Source organism: Melanostigma gelatinosum, assembly GCF_949748355.1.
Source record: "Melanostigma gelatinosum genome assembly, chromosome: 1".
NCBI lineage: Eukaryota > Metazoa > Chordata > Actinopteri > Perciformes > Zoarcidae > Melanostigma > Melanostigma gelatinosum.
In genome coordinates, this window is record NC_136634.1 from 8177523 (window position 1) to 8198981 (window position 21459).

Here is a 21459-nt window from a genome sequence, read left to right on the forward strand (position 1 = left end):
CATTAAATGTTTTGTTTATTATGACATACTATCATTATTGTGAGATACTAAGTCGACACACACGGCGGCAACCTATAGCAAAGAAACAGGATAACATCAACTTTCCCCTTTATTATATGAACATGTAACGTTAACTTAACCGATTATAAACTCGTTGGATCAACTATTTCTGCTCTCGGCGTCCATGCTTTGTGCACTGCTGGTACCAACAAGACAATGACGTCATCAAGAGGTGCCACTTTATTAACAATTTAATGCCATGGTTTGCCACATGGGGCAGTAATACCAACCAGTGTACGTATGTCTCAACAACATATTTAACTTGTCCCTTTTCGGCTCCAACGACTTTTATGATATTTTTATGACATACAAAATTATGACCTTTTTTTGTCATTTTCTTTTGTATGACATACTATACTTTGACATTTTTTAACATTATCTACTTTGGCAATTTTTTGGAATTATAATGACATGCTATACTATGTTTATTTGTGACATTTTATGACATTTCTTTGTCATACTAGCATGACTTATAATACCTTTTATAATGACATACTATACTGTGACATTGTTACTGAGATTTTTATGACGTACTATGACCTGTTTCATGACAGTTTCAATGACATATCATGCTATTACAGTTTTATGTTTTTTTTTAATGGCATATTATACTATGACATTTTTCATGAGATTTACTATAGACATACTATATTGTGACTTTTTGTAATTTGTTTTTAACGACATACTATTCAATGACGTTTTGTGTGACATTTTGTTTGCTTCTTCATTTCAACTCGTACTGAAAAATCAACGGTAACATTGCAAAAAGGAGCTGCTAATAGCGAGTTAGAAACACTTTAAAAGCTCCAATTTTCCTAAATCTGAACAAATATAAGCTTAAAGACTGGGGCTCAGGTTGTAGCCACAACGTAACTGACAGAATCCATTGTACTTCCTGTTTACAACCCTCAATGCATTATGGGAATTGTTCTTCCAAACCTTTCTGCCAGACTATCCCTCTATTTCCATGTTGTCCCTGTGTTGGGGACATCCTCTGCTGTAGACTAAACTATATAAAACCAAAATGAATGCTTTTATCTTTGTCTCCCCTCAGGCAACGGAAAGAGCAGAAGACAGCGCATGCTGTTTTAGATTATCTGAATGGATGTTGGCGTGGAGCATCATCATCACTTGATTTCTGTCTCTTGACGGTGCTGTTCTCATCATTTGTGGTTTTGTATGATATGACTTTAATTGTTGACCATTGTCATCAGGATTTCATTGAATTTGCCTTTTGAATCATTTTTTCTAGCGTAAAGAAAAATAAATCTACAGTTTAAACAGAAATCACATGAACCGGTTTGTCTTTTTTGACTCCTAACATTTTGTTTTAGCTACTGTGACATCTTCAATTTAAAGGCAAGCATTCAATGCTTTGTTTATTGAAAATGACAAGACATTCTTCACAATACAAAATGATACAGAATACAAACTGTATACCAAGTCCAGTATAAAAAAGAACATTACAAGTGTTAAAGGTTTTCATTGATTTGAAATCTCGTCTTCATTAAAAGAGTTTGGAAAGGAAAAATAGGACAACAAGGCACAGCCGGTACTATCTGAGAAGCATAGTGCATACAATACCCCACAAGTGAAACAACCAGTTTCACATCGTGACGAACACTCAAGGAAAAACAAAAAGATGACTTTTTTTTTTTTCTTTTTTTACAAGATAAAAACAAAACAAGCTCTGCACAGGATGGGCGGCTGGCTAGCCTTTTGCAGCTAGCTACACGTCACTGCTGTCCGTCGTGGAAAGGGTCATGTGGAAATGTGCTGTACTTCATCACAGAGAGCCAGACGTCTCACAGACATCGTGGCGTATGGCTTTTACCAAGTGCTTTCAACCACTGGAATCTGAAGCAACTCAAGTGCAAAAAAGTGAGGTCACATACCGTCTTGTGGGACTTTACTGAAGCACAAAATGAACAAGACGGGCAAGAGATTGCTGCTGACAATGACGGTGAGAATAAGAGATGAAGATGGGGAGGTTCACCGGATCCTGGATCAGGATTTGTGGGTGGTGGGGGACAGGAGCAGGGAGGAGGGTGTTCCTTCCAGGGTTGGCAGGTGGACAGGCATGTGTCCGTTGATTAGGCTGGGGAACTGTGGAGGAAGAGAAAGGAGCTGAGAGTTAGCGAGGAGCGGACGGAGGCTTCATGAAAGCGGCTTTCCGGTGAGGAACTGCAGCATTGTCACTGCTCTGGTTTCCTGTTGTTCTTTTACTCATTGTGCCTCTTCCTTTTCATGTCTGTCCCCTGTACCTCCACAACAGAGGGAGAAGTCAACATTATTTGTGCACAAAGAATTCGGTATGGTGTGTGTTCGGCTGTGGTGTATGTGTGTGTGTGTGTGTGTGTGTGTGTTTCACAAATGAGGAGCAGCTTTTTAAACCAGTCCACCCTGTTCAGACTGGCTCCCCTGGGCTCAAACAGGAAGTATTCACAGGATTTCCTCTCCCTCTCTGAAACAAGACACCTCTGCTGGACCTGCTTACCAAGTCTCGACTAGTTTCACAACTGTGTCTGCTATTTCTTTTTTTTTATCTCAAAAACATCTTGTTTTTAGGTTTCATATGCTTTCTGTCAAATCTAGAAGATCAAGAGTGGCGCTTGCTTTACACAGGCACTGTTTTTGAGCACATAGTAGAGGAGCAATGTTAAGTACATGATGGGTATAAAAGAACAAATGATGCCAGATAGGATTCTAGCCTACCTGCTGAGAAAAATCAGATTCCTTCATCTTAAACTCGCCTGAGTAAACATTATGACAGAAGATTAACAGCTGCTGGGTAAAATGGGTACCGTGCGCCGCCTCGCAACTTCCTCCTCGGCTCTCAAACACTACCAGTAATCAATAATCGTGTTGAGCTCTCGTATTCTGCTACTTCTGTTGTGACCTGTGTGTCTACACCTGCGTGTGTGTTCTTACCTGAAAGAGGGAGCTGTGGCCCTGCAGCCGGGCGGGGCTGAGCGGCGCTACGGGGCTCAAACTGCTCCAGAAATGGATGCCTGACAACAGCGGACTGTGAGCCAACAGCAAACCAGAGGGAGTCTGTGAGGAGGGGGGGGGGGGGGGGCACAGAGGGAGGGAGGCTTCATGTAAATAAGAGAAACCAGTAAAGTCAAATAAAAACACAGATACCCACTGGTTGGAGAGCATTACTCTGAGGGCTTTGGTAATGCGAGACATGCTGAAATGGTAAATGGACGTGTACTGGCGTTTGGAAAAACAAACTGACGGAGCAGGAAGGAAGTCTGTGGTTTCTCCCCCAAATACAGGGCTGAGGTGGGGAGGAGAGGAGAGGAGGAGGGGGACAGTGGGGCTGTTGCTGATTGTGTGTGTGTGTGTGTGTGGGGGGGGGGGGGGCTCAAGCACTTGGAACACCAACTAGAGAAAAAAAACATATGAAATCAATTTCTGTCTCTCCCCCTTGGTCTTGTCTCCCCCTCCCCCGTCCTTTCCCCTGTGTCACCTCAGAGAAGTGAGCCAGTGTTGCGGAGGGACCCAGCCATGCTCCCATTATTAATGGAATTATTGGAGCATATGGCCTCACTTAGGGCCTCTTCCCCCCTCGCATAGGTTGGACTTGCAGAAGATTCCTGTAAATTGCTTGTTTTCCTCTGATCTCACTTTTTGCCCCCTCGTAAACAGGCAGTGTGAGCGCGGCATTAATGGCTTTCTCAAAGTGTGGCTAAAACCTCTGATGCGGCAGAATCATTTCGCTTTGTAACAACTCCGATGTAGACATTATTAACTGAAATAGATTATGCATTCCAAGTTGCTGCTTGTAGCAGAGCATTCGGGGTTATAACAAAGACCAAAACAAACCAAAATGTCACGGCTGGATTGATTTGGCTCCACATTTTTGGCGGAACACAAAGATTGTACAATAAAACCTGAATCCACCTTCCAGCAGTCACTTCCTTTAAGACTGGACAACCACAAGCGGTACCGGAGCAGCTACTGGATTCACCACACTGCTTGTCAAATGTACATTTGCTTGTGTACTTTAACTTCTCAAACTTTATTTTCGTGTCGACATACTTTGATAAGCCCTGTTATTTGCGGCACATAAACATTCTGGCAGTAATTTGGGCTTTTACCCCACAGAGCTGTTTACCGAAAGGATTTGAAAGGTTTAAGCTCGAACCAAACACAGACAATGACTCATTGAATGTGTCTAAATTTGCATTTGTTCAAAAGTATATCTAGTTTCTCTCTGACATGAAAGTGCCTGCGCACATATTGCCTTAAAATCATGCCAGTTTACCCGTTTCATACCTTTTCTCGTCTGTTTCTGAAGCAAGTTTTGGTTCAAGTGACTATTTAAAGCAATATAGCAGTAGTGTTTCCACCAACACATGCCAGGCTGTGTCAGATGTCTCCTGCTGCTCTACTCAGACCGCTTTAGGGCCACTGACATCATCTCTCTGTGGCCAGCCAGGCCACCACACAGAGGGGACAGAAACAGATAGCATCACACAATTATAACATAATTATACGATTATTATTGGTGCTTCAAATGTGGCTGACACAATCTCTATTACACCCTAAAATTATTGGGAGCAGTAATAACAGAGCCTGTAAAGATGTGTCAAATGGCAGCATTGGGTGTGTGAACATGTCTGGACTAGACAGAGATGAAGCTGGTTTTCGGGGGGGGGGGGGGGGGGAGCCTCGAGTGTATCATGCTAACACGAATGAACCGCAGCGATCCTATTCCAGCATACATTGAGCAATATGCTGGGGAACACCTTGAATTGTTTCACCAGTTCCTCGAAGGGATATGAACATGGGTAGGACACACACACACACACACACACACACACTTCCCACACAAAGTGCCGCTATCTGTCCAGGCTGTGCTGCCAAGAGATACAGTTGCGTATCATTCGGGCTCATCGGCTCACCTGTGCAGTGAAAAAGGCCGGAGTGAGGGAGCCAGACGGCAGTGCTGGACTGTTGAGGGCGATGGAGCCGATGTCGCTCCCTGCGAGCAGCAGGGACGGGGATGAGATCTCCAGAGCTTTGGGCTTTTTGCTTTTTGGTAGGAGTCCATCTCCTTGATTACTACTACTACTAGTAGAGCTACTTCTACCACTGCTGCTGCTGCTGCTCCTCCTCTTCTCAGGAGGTTGCAGGGCTCGCTCCCTGTACCCAGAGGAGAGGTTGAGGGGCTGAGCGCTCTGGTCAGAGTCCTCCTCTTCCTCCCTGGCTGCGGGGCTCCAGCGTCGGTCGGGATGGGAGGGTTGGGTGAGGGGAGAGGATGGGGAGCAGAGTTTGGACAACCTGGGGGAGATGTAGGACTCGAACCTGGCAGACGGAGGGGAGCTCCTTCCGTTGGCGTTGGTGCCAAAGCGGATGACGGAGCGCGGCTCCTCCTGGTGCTCCCGCAGGGCACGGAGCAGCTCGGGCTGGCTCTGCAGGGAGCTGATGCTGAAGGAGGAGTAGAGTCCAGAGCGGAGGTAGTCGTTGCGACACTGCTGCACACCCAGGGCTGCCAGGGTCCTCCTCTGGGCCTCCTCCTCTCCTTCCTCTTCCTCCTCCTCCTCTACCTCCAGCTCTGACGCCTCTCCTTCCTGAAGGGGGAACCTTCCAGAAGCCAGGCCCATCTCCACCGCCTGAGGGTCCATCTTCAGGATCTCAGGGAAGGACACAAACTTATAGACAAACTTCTGGCCAATCACCTTCTTGATGATGTTCTGTAAAAACAGACAAACACCATTAATGACGGGGAGAACACTTATGTTAAGCAAATGGATATTAATCGAGAAAGTACGAAGAGATTATGATTAAAACGCTGATGATGACAGCATTTCAGTCCAGCGAAGACGTACTGAAACAACTTTGTGTCAGAGTGCTACATCGCGGCCAGATTTCCACTGTACGTTTGCGGAGAAAGAGGAAGTGCAAGTGTCTATCAGGGGACGTTGTGGGTTTAAGAGAATGTTGCTACACTCCTCTCACTGTTACACAGAGGCCGTTCCTGCACGTTAACCATAGCCAGTTTCGCTCACCTTGTCATAATAGTAGCGCAGGGCTCTGCTCAGCTTGTCGTAGTTCATGTTGGTCTTGTTCTTGCGTAGCCCCCAAAGCTTGGCCACTTCCTCTGACTTCAGGAGCTTGAACTCTCCGTCTGCAGACGTCCAACATATCAGATGCTTGTGACTTTGGTCAAGCAGCAGCTGCAGCAGGAACTGCCAAAGAGTGATGGCACTGTCCATCCCTGCAAACAGACACCATCACAGTGAGTGAATCTGACATGTAGGGAGCATAGTACTCCTCATCAAAGCCCCCATTGGTCATTTTTAAAACCATCATATCGTGTGGTCTGAGGTCGTCCTCGTAAACACAATACTATGACTTTTATTGACATTTTCATGACATCCTAAACTATGACTTTATACTGTATCATATGATATTTTTGGCATACTATACTATTGTATTTATGGCCTTTTCTGGGATACTATGCCATAACTGTTTTATGACATAATACAATGACTTCATATGATTGTTTGGCATACACTGTGACTTTTTTATTACACATACGACATGTGTCATTTTTTCATGACTTTTTTGGAATACTATGACGTTTTTGGCACACTATACTTAAGCTTTTAACGAAAACTGTACTATTTGTTGTTATGACATTATTTTGGCATACTATACTATGACATTTTTATGACATATACCGGTACTATAATGTGACTTCATTACTGTTTTGGCATACGATGCTTTGACATTTTTTGGCAAAGTACATGATGACTTGTTTAACATACTATAATACTATATTCTGACTTTTTAAATGGCATGTTATATCATATGCTGATATGTTTTATGACCTAATATACGATGACTCTTTATTACATTTTTGGTACACTATACTGTGACTTGTTTGGCATACTATACAACGATTTGTTATGACATTTATTCATGCCATACTATGTGACCTAAAATTTAGATCATATTTTTCCCCCGTTAACTGTATTATATCACGTTATTACAACAATTAAAATGGATACTTCACTCAAAACATTCTCCCAATTGTCAGTGTATTGGCAATAAAAGGGATCAGATCTTGTGAAAGAAAACGTTTTTTTTAAAGAGGGATGCGTCCAAATGAGATGAAAAGAAAGATTTATGTAAGAAGAAGCGTTCAGTAAATGTATTGTGATTCACTCAGAGTTAACAGAAACAACCATCCTGTTGTTTTGAGTTGTGAGTGAACTCTAGTGCTGAGCAACCTCTCAGCACTACGCTTTTTTCCAGCTCTTTTCACCACAGCCAAACAATGACATCACCTTTTACATGTTAACACACATGAATAAATAGTTTGACAACATGCAGCATTAATAACATGGTATCACGGTAAAGCTTGTGATTTGCAGCACGAGTGCTGTACGGCATACAGACTTAATAGGTTGCGAGGAAGCGCCTGTAACGTGTGGAGTAAGGAAGAGTAGAGCGCGGATGAATAGAACAGTGTGTTTTAAAGAGTGTAGGGTAATGTGGCAGCACAAGAGAAAAAAAAAATGTAAGGAGGAACAACAGCTCAAGCCAGAAATATGCTGCGGTTCAACCTGGCCCTCTCTCCACAGGAAGTATGACGGCCCAGGGTGGGTTATTCCTTTAATAGAGGAATGTGCCGGCTTAAAACTCCTGTCTGCCTGCTCGGAGCGCACATATTAAAACTGTGTGTGTTTTTTTGGGGGGCTGTTTCTGTCACAGAACTTCATTTGATAAAAATGATTTATCAATTATTTAAAAGACAGATTATACATTGGCAAAAAATTTGATAACTGGTTAATCGTTGAGTCCTTTATTAAGTTAAAATGCTTTGCTGTTGTCTAGCATCTCAAGTCACCTTGTAATCTGAGACACTGTGATGGCCAATGAAGAGAGAGGAGATATAATCGATGATGAAAGTACACCAGAGAGACACGCCCATACATCAAACTTAAATACTTTTTGTTCGGGACTGTATGTAATTTGTCTGTAGCACGAAACTACAAAAACTGTCAAGTACAAAAATCACGTTTTAAATCAGAGTTTTGCCAATTTTAGACACAATCTTATTCACCCAGAGTTGTTCTTAAGCTGCTTGAACAGTTTGGCTTCTTTTGCTTCATAAATAAAAACAAATCCATATTCCTCAAAGTAAGGCATAAAATAAACAAAAGTAATAACTACTTTGGTATCACTCGGGTATACCTGACACAGCCCTACACACTGATGGTCCTGACTGAGTCTCATCCTGTATACTCTGCTGTCTACCTGAGGATGTGTGGAGCGATAAGTGACCGATGCTAAAAAACAATGATGACAAACTGGCCTTTCAGCCGCGACACGCCTCTGTCCAGAGAGGGGAGAGAGGGAGGGCCGAACTCATTTCCGACACAAGCGATCCCCTGTGTTTTCTATCTGCCATGTGAAACTACAAACCTGTCAAAGTCAGGACTTCCTCCTATTCTACTTCCAAGGACAAATGTTGAGGAGAGGGGATCCCACAGCAGGGGAGCGTTTCCCCAGTCCTGCCACACTTCCCACTATAACCCCAGCGGGAGAGGGTCAAAAGATCAAATCAGTGTCCCCTTTTCCGCAGCTACACCCTTAAAACCAATCCGAACCCGGACCTCGGCTTGGCTTTTAAACACTGTGAAATCAAAGGTAAAGCTATACAGGGCGACGGAGCTGACAGCTCTACAATTAGGCCAGTGTGACTTATAAACATTGAAGTTTACAAGATGCTGCAAATAGCTCAGAGGGACTTTAAAGCATGACGCACCTACTGCAGTTCAGAAATATGAGCAGATGTTTAAACGTTATCAAGTACAACCTAGTGATAACCTCACTGCTGGTACCGTATCAGAATATGAGATTGACAGGCCTACCGCGCAGAGGTGAAATCCCCAACAACAGTCGCTGTGTGAACCGCAGGCATGGAACTCTTCCTGGGAACATTACATTATGATGGCTTCAGTCGGGCATCAGGAGCCCCGCTGCAGATGCTCGGACTGAGAAGTCTCGCTGTGCGCACAAAGACATCCAATGTTGACTGAACGGAAACTGCTAATGAGATTAGATGGTGTGTGCAGACATTACTGAGTCATGACTAAATCTGCCATCTTCCTGTTCGCACACGGTGGAGAATTCAACAGTGGGGCCCATAAGAGAAACATCTGTAAACAGCAGCCACGGACTTGTTGTTGCATTGCTCGTCTTCTGTTTGTTTGCCACATTAGTGTCCGGGACTTGAAAGTTGCAGTAGCCTCACTGTTACGCACAGAGGTTTTTGGATCACCATGTTGCCCCACTGACTCATTTTCAAGATGTTGCTTGGACCGGAAGACGGCACAATCGTGTCCTCATCTAAAAGCTGTAACCTTATGATTCTTACTTTAAAACTTAAAAAAAAAAATACACTGGATCCGAAGAGTTTAACTAAACACACGGCGGAAACGTCACGGCACGGACACTTCACAGTGAATCCGGTCGCTAGTACTGCTAATCATGCATTATCACACTCTCTACAAGACAACAAAGCGATGTTCATAGAAAGATGTCCGGTTTATTTCTACGTTACCTGCGATCTCTCACTCGGGTGTTTTCCCTCCGCGAAACTTTACGGTGAAGCTTGTGTGATCCCTGTTTTTTCCATGCTTACTTCTGGTCTACACAGTTGTGCTGGACTGAAATAGGATCCTGCGCTTTTTCTTCTTCTGAGCAGGAAGTTGGAGCAGGCAGACACAGAGCCGGCTGACTTCCTCTCCCCGACCATTCCCCAGGCAGTTTGCCGTCTGTGTAAACACACTTTTCCTCCCCTCCTCTTCTCCTCGGCCTGCCCGCTGACGGCCAGCAGTGGGCCTACTCTGCGTCGGCACACATGGCGATGGAGAAACTCCTACAGCCGATAAACTGACATCATCCGTCCGCAGGCCAGCGTGGTGCGTTCAGGTTCGCCTCGTTAGTTCAAACAAACACCGACAGTCACGTGATTTGAGGTCTTATCCCATTTCGTTTTCATAACCCTAACCCACAGTGGTGGAAGAAGTATTCAGATATTTTACTGAGTAAAAGTAGCAATATTACGTTGTAAATGTACTCGGTTAGTTAAAGTTAAAGAACTGCATTCAAAATCGCACTCAAGTAAAAGTACAAAAGTATGAGGCATCAATACTGAAAGTACTGAAAGTAAAAGTACTCATTATACAGAGAGGGACCTATTTCAGATTCATATTATAATTGTGTATACAACTTTAATAACTGTTATATTAATTATTTAAGTTTTTTTTAACAACTACCTTTGTTCAGCACTTTTGGGAAGAATTCATTTGATCCCAATCGAGGTACATTAAATACAATTGTGTGTGAGATTTTGATGATGCACTTGTCTTTGCAGATAAAAATCATCATTTAACCTTTGCACCCCTACCACGTAACATTATGAATCAACAAACTGAGCTTCACATGTTCACAGTATTGTGTCCACCTCCTGTAACATTCACATGCACTCGGAATGTCTGAGAGCAATGAAGCCATCAGTAGTAATAGGATACATTTCAGATTCATTTGTGATAACATTTTAAGTCATTTTGAGAATAAGAGTCACTTGATTTTGGTGTTGGTAGTAAAACAATAACTGGTCCGGTTGTTACACTTTAAGGACAATATTGGCTACCTGTCTTCCAGCCAAATAGTTTTTAAAAAGTCAGCAGCTACGTCACGTTTGGCTCCTTCAAACACATGAAAGCCAGGATGTTTTTCGCTGCCGGTGCCTATGTGTTAAATCACGTGAAAGCTTTTGGGTCGATGTGTCGAAACATCTACGTGACCGACCTGTGGAGGTCAGTGGTCCCCGGAGGTGTGACACCGGCGAGGCGTGGCCCCTGAGCGGCGCGTCTGATTGGCGGCTGAACTTTAGGTGGCTGAAGGTGGTACCCTGCTGAGCGGCGAGCAGCGCTCACTGCAGCAAGGGACCCGCAGAAGCGCAATGCCTGGTTTTACTGTCCATATCCGAGATGAGTGGCTGGCGGTGCCCTGCCGGGATACCACGAACACCATCCGGTGGCTCGGACACGAGGCGCTTAAACGTTACATGAAGAACAAGCCAGACAACGGCGGCATCACTCTGAAGGACACTCGTTTTGTTGTGCGCAGGTGCCAGGGTTTGGGTTTGTTGGACGCGGATGACACCATCGATGACGTACTGGAGGACAATGACTTTGTCGAGCTTGGTAAAGACCGTATACATTTAAAATAAACAAGTTAATAAGAATGTTATACATCACATTTAGGAGACAGTTTTGCCACTTGTTGTGCGTAATTGTGCATGGTTATGTATGTACCGACGCTAGGGGACTGTAAATGTAGCCTATATGTTATCTACCAAGAAGAAATGTGTACAATGTTCAATATTAATGTCCTGTACTTACAGCTGTTGAAGGGGACACCATGTCTCCTGACTTCATCCCGTATGAGCCTGGAGTTTCTCATCTGTATCCTTCAACGTATTAAGTATTTGTGCCCTTTTAATAAAAGTGGGAACTTGGGCAGTGAACTTGGTACGAGATAATATTTTTTAAATCAGTTTTTAATTTTGTTTATGCAATTACATTGTTTTCAATTGAGGGTAACACTGACTGTTGCAAGAATAAAATAAATATCAGATTTACATTTGACAAGATTACATGTATGTTTTTATAATTTCTGCAACAAGATAATACAGTATTGTGCAACATCGTATCGGACGTTATCCTTAATTACTATGTGAAATAGTACAGCATTATACAGAGAACCCGGAGAGGTAAGTGTTTATACTACAATTGAAATGCTATTTCACTGACTACTTCTGTGTAACACAGCTCTTCATGTGCAGTATATTTCCTTGGATGGAAACAGCCTGACATCGACAGATCTGGTCAACTTAGGAAGAGGACTCTACAAGATAAAGGTAATGATCAACAAATTGTATTTGTTTTCATGGCTAGTCTGTTTAATCTTTGACTTTTTCTTTTTAAATCTTTGACTGAACATTTCCCTTTTCCAACGTTTCAGCTGACTTTGGAAGCAGAAAAAAACGTTGTGCAAGCCAGAGAGCTTTTGGACACTATTGTCAAAGAAAACAAAGGTAAAATATAGACCGTAAATGCATTGATCTAACTGTTACTCAGCTACTGATAAAATACGGCATTTCATAAAGTCAATGATCCCATGTACTGAGTTCCCTGTCTCTCTGTTCCTCCAGTTGTCTATGGAATCACAACAGGTTTTGGCAAATTTGCCCGAACAGTTATTCCTGTCAGCAAGCTCAAGTACAGACAACATTTTACAGTCCGTTTACTTTGACAATGTTGCATCTTCTGTTGCGGTATGAGCTGGTTTTATGTGCTGATGTGTGCTTGTTCCACAGGGAGCTGCAGGAGAACTTGGTGCGGTCACACTCGGCAGGTAATAAAGCTCTCTGTAATGCTCCATTATTAGTCTGAAATTAAAATCTCAACATTTTCAGCGCTCCTGACAAAGTCTTTTAGGTGTTGCTGTATTTATACCACCAACGTTATGCTATGGTGTGTAGGTGTGGGAAACCCACTGAGCCCAGAAAGGACCCGCATGCTTCTCGCTCTGAGGATCAATGTTCTGGCCAAAGGGTACAGCGGAATTTCTCTGGAAACCCTTCATGCCATGGTCCAAGCCTTCAACGGTAAGCCACCAGCCTCATTTTACATTACATTTACGATAACTTTCTTTTAGGGATCAGTATTGGGGAAGCTGACTGTCACATGACTAATCTTCATCTCTAACTCACTCTATCCCTGCAGCTTCCTGCCTCTCCTATGTCCCAGAGAAGGGAAGCGTTGGTGCAAGTGGAGACCTTGCACCCCTTTCTCACCTGGCCCTGGGGCTGATGGGAGAGGGGAAAATGTGGTCTCCCAAGAGCGGATGGGCAGATGCCAAATATGTAAGATCTTTCAGATATAACTGTCATAATGCCTTTGCCATGGTTGGACAACATAACTTGCTTAATCATGCAGGAAATGTGCCCTCTGCTTGTAAGAGTGACAGGTAGCAAGGTCCAATAGGAAAACATGTTTGCTTTTTGATGACCCTTAACCTTTTACATGTTTTCTTCTCCTTTCATCTCTGGCCAGGTCCTGGAGGCCCATGGACTGAAGCCAATATCACTAAGGCCTAAAGAGGTAATGTGAACCCACCGTGCTCTCTCATATTTGATTTGGCTGCACTGAAGAACCTGACCCAGGGTTCACTAGGAATGCATTGTGGTTTCTCCTCAGGCACAGACGAACAACAATAGTGTTCATAATTCTAATTAGACAACACAATATAGTGCAGCCTGCACTGCATTTTCCTCGTGGCTTCTTAAAGGGGAAACGATGTACATCTCACTCCCAGTCTTTCCCCCACACAGGGTCTTGCTTTGATAAACGGGACCCAAATGATCACCTCTCTGGGGGCCGAGGCCGTGGAGCGAGCCCAGGCGATTGCTCGGCAGGCAGACATCATTGCTGCTCTGACCCTAGAGGTGCTAAAGGGAACCACCAAGGCCTTTGACAGTGGTGAGCACACGCAGTGCTGGTGAACAAAAAGAAATGTTGACCTCAAACTCCAAGATTCTGAATGTGTTCCATCGTTCCTCATCTGCGTGTCCCATCCTGCAGACATTCATAGGCTGCGGCCCCACCCCGGACAGATCGAGGTGGCCCAACGCTTCCGCTCGCTGCTGGACTCTGATCACCATCCATCCCAGATTGCAGGTCAGAGGACAGGCCCGTATTCTAAAACAGACAAGTAACACAACACTACACAACCAACACACCAAGTTATTGTAATACACCTAACATCTGGGCAGCATGTATGGCTTACAGGGTCACAGTGAGTGGAGTTTGCATGCGACAGTAACACCATATTGGTGCCAATATAACCAAAACACAAACGTCTGTATGGAATATTTTCTCCCACTGTGCTTGATCAAGGTACTGAGCTGGAGCTGGAGCACTACTATGTGGCAGCACATAGCTCATACATATCAAACATGGTTTAAATGTAGAGGGTGTGTCTCCCCAGATGGATTAATAAAGTATAACTTTTGGTAATGTGCCTGCATTGAACCCTAAGACATGTCTGTATCTGGTGTTGGTATGTTTGTCCAGAGAGCCACCGGTTCTGTGACAGAGTCCAGGATGCCTACACCATGCGATGCTGTCCTCAGGTAAATTCAAGTTGATCTATACAGCCCAAAATCACAATTTTCTCCCTGAGGACTTTACAGTCAGTACACGCTCGATCATTACAATCTGGAAAAGGAAAAAGTGGTGGATTCTCTTGTGGTAGAGCCAATGAGTGATAGTCCTGACACAGGGCTTTGAGATTTGTTATAATTGGAAGTAGCACTGTGCTTAAAGTGTTGTTGAGTTGTTTCTGAGCATACCTTTTCCGTTTCTCTACACAGGTTCATGGAATCACCAATGACACGATAACATTTGTCCAGAACATCATCAATACAGAAATCAACAGCGCCACTGACAATCCTGTATCCTTCGCCGGCATTAAGATGAAAAAAGACTGTTACGTGATTCTAGAAGTGTCTCTGTACTCTCTGTACTCAAAACTGTAAAGTGGTTTAACCACAAATTCCAGGTTCTGCCACAAAGTTGGATTTTATTTGAAGTCAGGGGTGATATATGTTTTCTTAACGGCCATACCAGATGGTATTTGCAGAAAGAGGAGAGACCATTTCAGGTGGGAATTTCCATGGTGAATACCCAGCTAAGGTATGTATGTTTGTCACTCATATAACATTGTATTTTTTGGCGTTTGTTGTACTTTTTGTTATCATCTCTTTCATTGCCCTTTCCTTTCTTTAAGGCTCTGGACTTTTTAGCCATTGCGGTCCACGAGCTGGCCTCCATCAGCGAGAGGAGGATCGAAAGGTTGTGCAACCCGTCACTGAGTGAGCTGCCGGCCTTCCTCGTCAATGAGGGAGGACTCAACTCAGGCTTCATGATTGCTCATTGCACCGCTGCTGCCTTGGGTTAGTGCCCAAAAAGATACAATAAAATGAAGCAGTAACATCAGTAAAGTGAATTTAATTGTATTTTATGTTGATTAAAATAGATGCTGATTGAATTAAATAGGTTTTAATGTTGACTGATGAATTTCAGGTGTATTTTAAACAAAAATATATATGGTGTGTTATTTTAAAAAACAGCATTTTATCATATGCATGAAAACACTAATCTCTATTTTTGTACTGTCTAGTTTCAGAGAATAAAGTTTTGTGTCATCCATCGTCTGTGGACTCCTTGTCCACCAGTGCTGCCACTGAGGACCATGTGTCCATGGGAGGCTGGGCAGCTAGGAAGGCCCTGAGGGTTGTGGAGCATGTGGAGCAAGGTAAGATAATCCTAATATATTTGGATTATTGCTGTTCATATTTTAAACATCATATCACAGTAATTATGAGGCACAGATATGGGGAAAATGCTAAACACAGTGATTCCGTTAACAACGTTGCAATTAAATCGAATGTAGGGACCCTGGACTTCAGTGAAGTTCTTTACACTGGCATCAAATAAACAGTCAAATGGCAGAAATGACTGAAACACTAAAGGAAAAGTGACTAACTATACAAGTCACACAAGCTGCTGCATAGCTCAGTTGTATGAAGTTCAATGGTCATTAGCATCAGCCTGAAAAGCTGAAAACAGCTAATTCTAACTTTTAAAAAGTGTCGTTGATAGACATGGACATATAACATGTAATTTAAATGATATTCCCTCGTGATTCTTTTCAATATAAAATTAGAATTGACTGAAGTATCTTCAATGGGCTCCACCATCTCTTCTTAAGGAACACATCGTTCAAAACATTCATAACTGAATCCAAAGGAGTGAAGCCTTTCTAAAGACACATTCGTGAAATAATAATCCTACATTATTCAATGGCATGTCATACCTAACATTTGGTCCAGTCCTCTCACTCTACTGTGTTCAGTACGCAGTGCTGGCTACAGCAACCTTACTGCAAACACAGGATTCTCATTCAACGCACCAAGAGTAGTGACTTCAGATGTTGTGTAATGTGTTAATTGTGTGACTGAATTAATTACAACAAAAAGAGGACGTACCGACATAAGACTTTATATAAAATACTATTCTTTTGCAAATTAACTCAATAAGTGATTATGTAATTGTCACGTCAAATTTTTCATTTGCATCAGTTCTTGCTATAGAGCTGCTGGCAGCCTGTCAGGGTATCGAGTTCCTCCGCCCACTTCGTACCACCACTCCATTGGAGAAGGTCTATGAACTTGTGCGCAGTGTGGTCAAGTAAGTCAAACAGATGTGGCCAAGGTTCACAGCTTTCAGTCCATTGAAATGATGTACAGGATAGTTAATATTTATCCACTGTTCCACTTCTGACTCTCAACTCTTCTGCCGTTAACAGGCCATGGATTAAAGACAGATTCATGTCTCCGGACATTGAAGCTGTTCACCGTCTTCTACTCGACCAGAAGGCAAGTGACATACATCTCATAGATATGGGACACATTTTACAGCCACAGTAAAAATGAACATTGCTTCTGACGTATGTACATATAATCTCCACAGGGATGGAAATGGAAAAACTAAATTGAGAATTAGGTAACATGTTTTTATTTTCAACTCAGGTGTGGAATGTGGCCAAACCTTACATCGACAAGTATCAGACAGAGTTCATCCCCGAGTCCCGTCCCGGGTCTCCTACTGCCTTCTCTCTGGACTCAGCATCCCAGCGGAAACGCGTTCGCCATGAGTGAAAATACGTACGACTTCTGTTATTTTGAAGTAACTATAATTAACAGCGTCAATTATTGACAAAGATTGATTTGAGGAGCCAATGTTGTTTTGACCCTTTTAAACCAAACTCTTACTTGATTTCTAACATTTGTAATCCTTGAGCATATCTTGGTCATTTAATAATTGGGTATTTCTCGAGTAATTATTGGGTGTTTATCTTGCATAGAGCTTGACCTACACCACTGTGCACTGGAGTTGTATTTGTCTAAACCTTTGTTGTTCCTTTAAAATGTGCCTAATTGAGTTATTGCCACATGACTACCTCATTCATTGCACCATGTTCACATCAAATAGTTTTAATGTTGGAGCACAAACGCTGCTATGATTAAATGCTTTTTGTTCTGGTGGAATTACACGTAATCTGAAATGATTGTCATCTGTACATTTCTGTTAGACAACACAAAATAAAAGATCAAAAAGATGCATTCTGTAATGGTTTGTATGATTATGTAATTCCTCCTTTCTGCACACTATTATTGTTTGTCTGAACATTTTGGGCATTTAGGTGGTTTACAGAAATAACTTTACATGTTAATATACTTACTTATTTCTGGTTTGTTATTAGAGAATGTAACGATTACTTTTAGCGGTGGTAGAAGTACTGATAGTATTAGTTACAATAACAGTATATCTCTTATCATCTGTCATTTAAATGATACTGATATTACCTATATACTGCACTTGAGTATAACTTCAAGGTACTTTACTTTTCGGTAATTCAATTTGATGGTACTTTATACTTCTACTCCACCACATTTCTGAGGGAAATATTAGACTTTTTACTGCATTACATTTATCTGACAGCTGGAATTACTAGTTACTTTGCAGATTCCGATTTTACAAACAAAATGATGAATTTATAAAATATGATACTGTGCTTTAGCTCAAACCATCCAACAGTATATAAAGTAGTTAAAATGTGCTCTAGCGATAACATACTTCATAAATCATAATATTCCAATACTGTCTAAATTACAGAACTAAAACTATTTAATTGTCTTTTATCCCAGCACCTCAATTACATACTCACTCAGAGTAAACAGACAGGATTGTGTTATTGTGTTTACATTCACACTGCTTTTGTTCCCTGTGTCCTGAACTTTAGGGAAGTAAGTTTAACAGAAGCTCCGGAGTCCAGATAAACAACACCTGTGCAGACTGAGAAGCCACCTTGTGATGTAAAACCCGAGTTGTATGTCACAGACCTGCAAACGCAGCATTGGTAGACATACTCAAAGGTTACACAAACAACTCTTCACAGATAGTAGCACAGGGGCAGAAGTCTGCTGTGCACAGAAATAGCTCAATATTACCATAAAGACGTCATTGTGTCCTTAGCCTAATTCAACAAGTCAATCTGTTGCAATCTCAGCCTTTTCCAAACATACCTCCAATTTACAAACAGCTAAATTCAGTTTTTTTTCTGCATTGACTTCATTTAACCAGCGCTAAATGAAAGAAAATGTGTTTCCACAGGCTCCAAACTACACTCATAAACACAAACATAGGCTGAAGTCCAGAGGAGCAGAGGAGTCTCTGTTAAAGGTAACACCAGAACATTCAATGTTCATATAATGTTACAAACCTGCTGTCCTTAATTTATGGGTAGCGTTAACGTTACTCACAAAAATAAATCCCTTTCTGACTACTTTAACTCAAAGCAGAAAGGTTCTTGCTAACAGGACATGAAGAAAAAGACGCTAACATAAAGAACTGTAGAAACAGCTTATCAAACAATATATTTTAAGTCAACTAGATGGCACTATAGGACTGACTCACCAAGCTGCTTTAAGCAGAAAGTCCTTGAAAAATTGGTCTCCTTCGAGCCGGATTCGAACCAGCGACCTAAGGATTTCAGCCGCATTACCACTACAGTCCTCCGCTCTACCAACTGAGCTATCGAAGGGACAGTACCAAGTATTTGTACGCTTGTTTTTTGAAGACAGAGTCTTTTCAGCGAACTATCGTACCTGCGCACCCCGTTTTGCACCAATAAATAAGGAAAAACGACCGGGAAAAGATATTTTGGTAAATGGCACACCTGTGACCCATCATAATTTAAACAAATACTGAGCAAAAGATTGAAAAACTAATAAATAACCAACATCAAACGTCACCTCACCGTTGTTTCCCTGCACCCAGACACAAACAGGTGTGATATTTATCGCTGTGATTAGAGGTGGATCAATCATATCAAGTAATCTGTTGCCCTCTGGAGAAGTTTGGGAACAGGAGCTTGTTCAAGCTGCAACACAACAGTAGTCACTTTGTCCCTTTACCTGCCGGGTCCGGGTACCAAACCCTGTTATCTTCTAATAGAAAGATGCATATATGATAAATGGAACAAGACACATGGGGCTTACTCTATGTTATGTCAGTGGGATGAGCATTGAAGGGCTTGCGGATGACTTGTATTTCTTTAATTTGTCTAAAACCAAAAACAATTTGTACTCATGAATAATATCATAACTGTACTCCAGCAGATTAATTATACTTCATGCACCTGACCCATATTGCTGCATTGTTCCTAAATAGAGTAGCCTAATTTAAAAACATCTGCTTTCAAACTAAATCCAATTTAAACCACTAGGTGGCAACATCCCCCTACTTTCTCCTTGACTCACCTACTACTATAGGCTGAGATATATTATTACATTCTTGAGAAAATTAAAATGTGGGGTCACTTAAAATCATTCATGTCACTTAATCTTAAATATGTAGTGTTTGCTTCTGAAACAAGAAGAAATTAAGAACGAATACTTTAATCCTGCAAGGAGAAATTAAATTTCAAACAAGTTGAAACTGCAATTCCACACGCTGTTACATGCAAGCACCAAGCAAGGGTGCATAATGAGCTTTTAGCCCGTCTCACTAAACCCATTGTACATTCACAAGAGAGGGGAAGTACAGTCTCAGTAGATATCGGTATCAGTAACAGAAAAACACCAGTGTCCTCAAACAGCACAGGTATACAGTGCTTCACCTGAGTATTTATATTTCCTTCTACTTCCTGCTTCTACTCTACTGTATTTCAGAAGGAAATTGTGTATGTTTTCCTCCAGAACATTTATATGAGAGCTTGGCAGACTAAGATTTTAGTTATAAAACAAAGCATCATTTTATAAAATATGATACATTGTCAGAGTGACACCAACCAGTATATACAATTGTTAAAATGAGTCCCACAGCTGCATTACAATATTAAACATTGATAATCTAATAATACAATAATATAACATTCGAATGGACCATAGAATAAAAGGACCTGTGTATTATGAATACTTTTACTTTTTATACTTAATATATGAATCTTCCTGATAATATATGTATATTTGTGTATTTTACTTGTAGTATTTCTACACTTTGGTATTGCTACTTTGACCCCAAAGGGTCCCATTACTACACTGGGAGAGGGTCGTTGAGATGTAAACCGAAAATCAATGACCGTTGAGCAGAAACGTGACAACGACAATGGCTTTCAGCGAGGTTTATTAAAGGCTTGTGATGTTAAATGTAAATGGTTGCTCTCAGCCAAGATGAAGACAATCATCGTGTCCTGACCTGTCAGACAGAAAGGCACTGTGTAGCTGCTTCAACATACATTGCATTACAACAACATGGGGACAGACATGCAGCCTAAAGCAGATCCGTGAGGCAGCCGACATTCCTCTCACAGTGCCGGCAGGTTCGAATCTTCTCCATCCCTTCCTGAGATTATCATCCTGTCTGCCCCTCCACTGAGAATCCACGGGGAGCTACTTCACCTCACCCGCCTGAGGTAAAACAAAAGTCAAAGGGTTGGGTCTTCAAGTCATGTTACCATCAATCAGAACCGCTAATAGACGGCTTCACAAGACAAACTTTATGATTATCCTCAATCTAGCACCAATTTTCCAATGTTTTATGGCTTTCTTCTTCGTTAAATTGTGTGTTTAAAGCAGTAAATACTGCAAGAAAATGGAACAGTCGGTGGAATTTTCTCTCAGTTAATGGAGCTATTTTCTGAGAGCAAAGTTTAAACTGGGAACTGTTGAAATACAACCTGTATCACCTGCCAGATACACAAACAGGAACTCACACCTGTGGTATTAAAACGTGTGTCTGTTTCCTCTCTTACTGTTCATGACACTGTATGTTTTATTTCTCCTTTTATTCATGCCACGTGGCAGATGACAGCAGGTACACTCTAACACCCTGTGGGGGTTTCGTTCCGCTCCCATAATTCTAAAAAAATGAAACTGGGACACATCTGCCTGCCTGTCTTTTATGAAGGTGAAACACATTTCCCCTGTTTCTGTGTCCACTCTCAAATCCAGGCTGGTGCTCGGTCATCTGTTGAGTCTTTTTCTGTGTGAGTGTGTGTCGAAAGGTGACGTGAAATATAGAGCATAAACTTCCTGAAGTGTCTGGATGGAGTATAGGGTTGAGGTGGTGCCCTGCAAGGAAGAATCAAGAGCCTTTCAACTGTCACTGTATAATATGAATAACTAACACCGTTCATGCCAAATGAGTTACATCATGGGAAGGGTTACATTGTAGG

At 42.0% G+C, this 21459-nt stretch overlaps 2 protein-coding genes across 2 annotated transcripts; one reads left to right on the top strand and one right to left on the bottom strand.

Annotated features, from left to right (window-relative positions):
• Positions 1-1432: 1432 nt before the first annotated feature.
• On the bottom strand, positions 1433-9948 carry LOC306797782 (ETS domain-containing protein Elk-3-like). The gene is made up of 5 exons (XM_079297203.1): positions 9647-9948; positions 6081-6289; positions 4974-5765; positions 2992-3114; positions 1433-2166 (listed from the first exon to the last, which is right to left on the bottom strand). Exons 2-5 carry the CDS (start codon positions 6285-6287, stop codon positions 2068-2070), a joined length of 1221 nt encoding a protein of 406 aa, XP_079153329.1. The 5' UTR covers positions 6288-6289; positions 9647-9948; the 3' UTR covers positions 1433-2067.
• A 1105-nt stretch (positions 9949-11053) lies between these two features.
• hal (histidine ammonia-lyase) lies at positions 11054-16879 on the top strand (the record flags this gene model as incomplete). The annotated part of the gene is made up of 20 exons (XM_079279766.1): positions 11054-11297; positions 11498-11558; positions 11839-11866; positions 11939-12013; positions 12118-12190; positions 12308-12374; positions 12473-12510; positions 12638-12763; positions 12882-13021; positions 13212-13259; positions 13490-13637; positions 13740-13835; positions 14232-14290; positions 14531-14611; positions 14787-14852; positions 14947-15112; positions 15340-15474; positions 16301-16409; positions 16528-16597; positions 16751-16879. 20 exons carry the CDS (start codon positions 11054-11056, stop codon positions 16877-16879), a joined length of 1959 nt encoding a protein of 652 aa, XP_079135892.1.
• Between the last annotated feature and the right edge of the window lie 4580 nt (positions 16880-21459).

Excerpts from the sequence above, each read along its gene's own strand:
- LOC306797782 (XM_079297203.1), bottom strand. The coding sequence starts at position 6,287 with ATGGACAGTGCCATCACTCTTTGGCAGTTCCTGCTGCAGCTGCTGCTT. Across the intron at positions 5,766-6,080 it reads TGCGCTACTATTATGACAAG|AACATCATCAAGAAGGTGAT; the intron begins GTGAGCGAAACT and ends CTGTTTTTACAG. Across the intron at positions 2,167-2,991 it reads GCCACAGCTCCCTCTTTCAG|TTCCCCAGCCTAATCAACGG; the intron begins GTAAGAACACAC and ends CTTCCTCCACAG.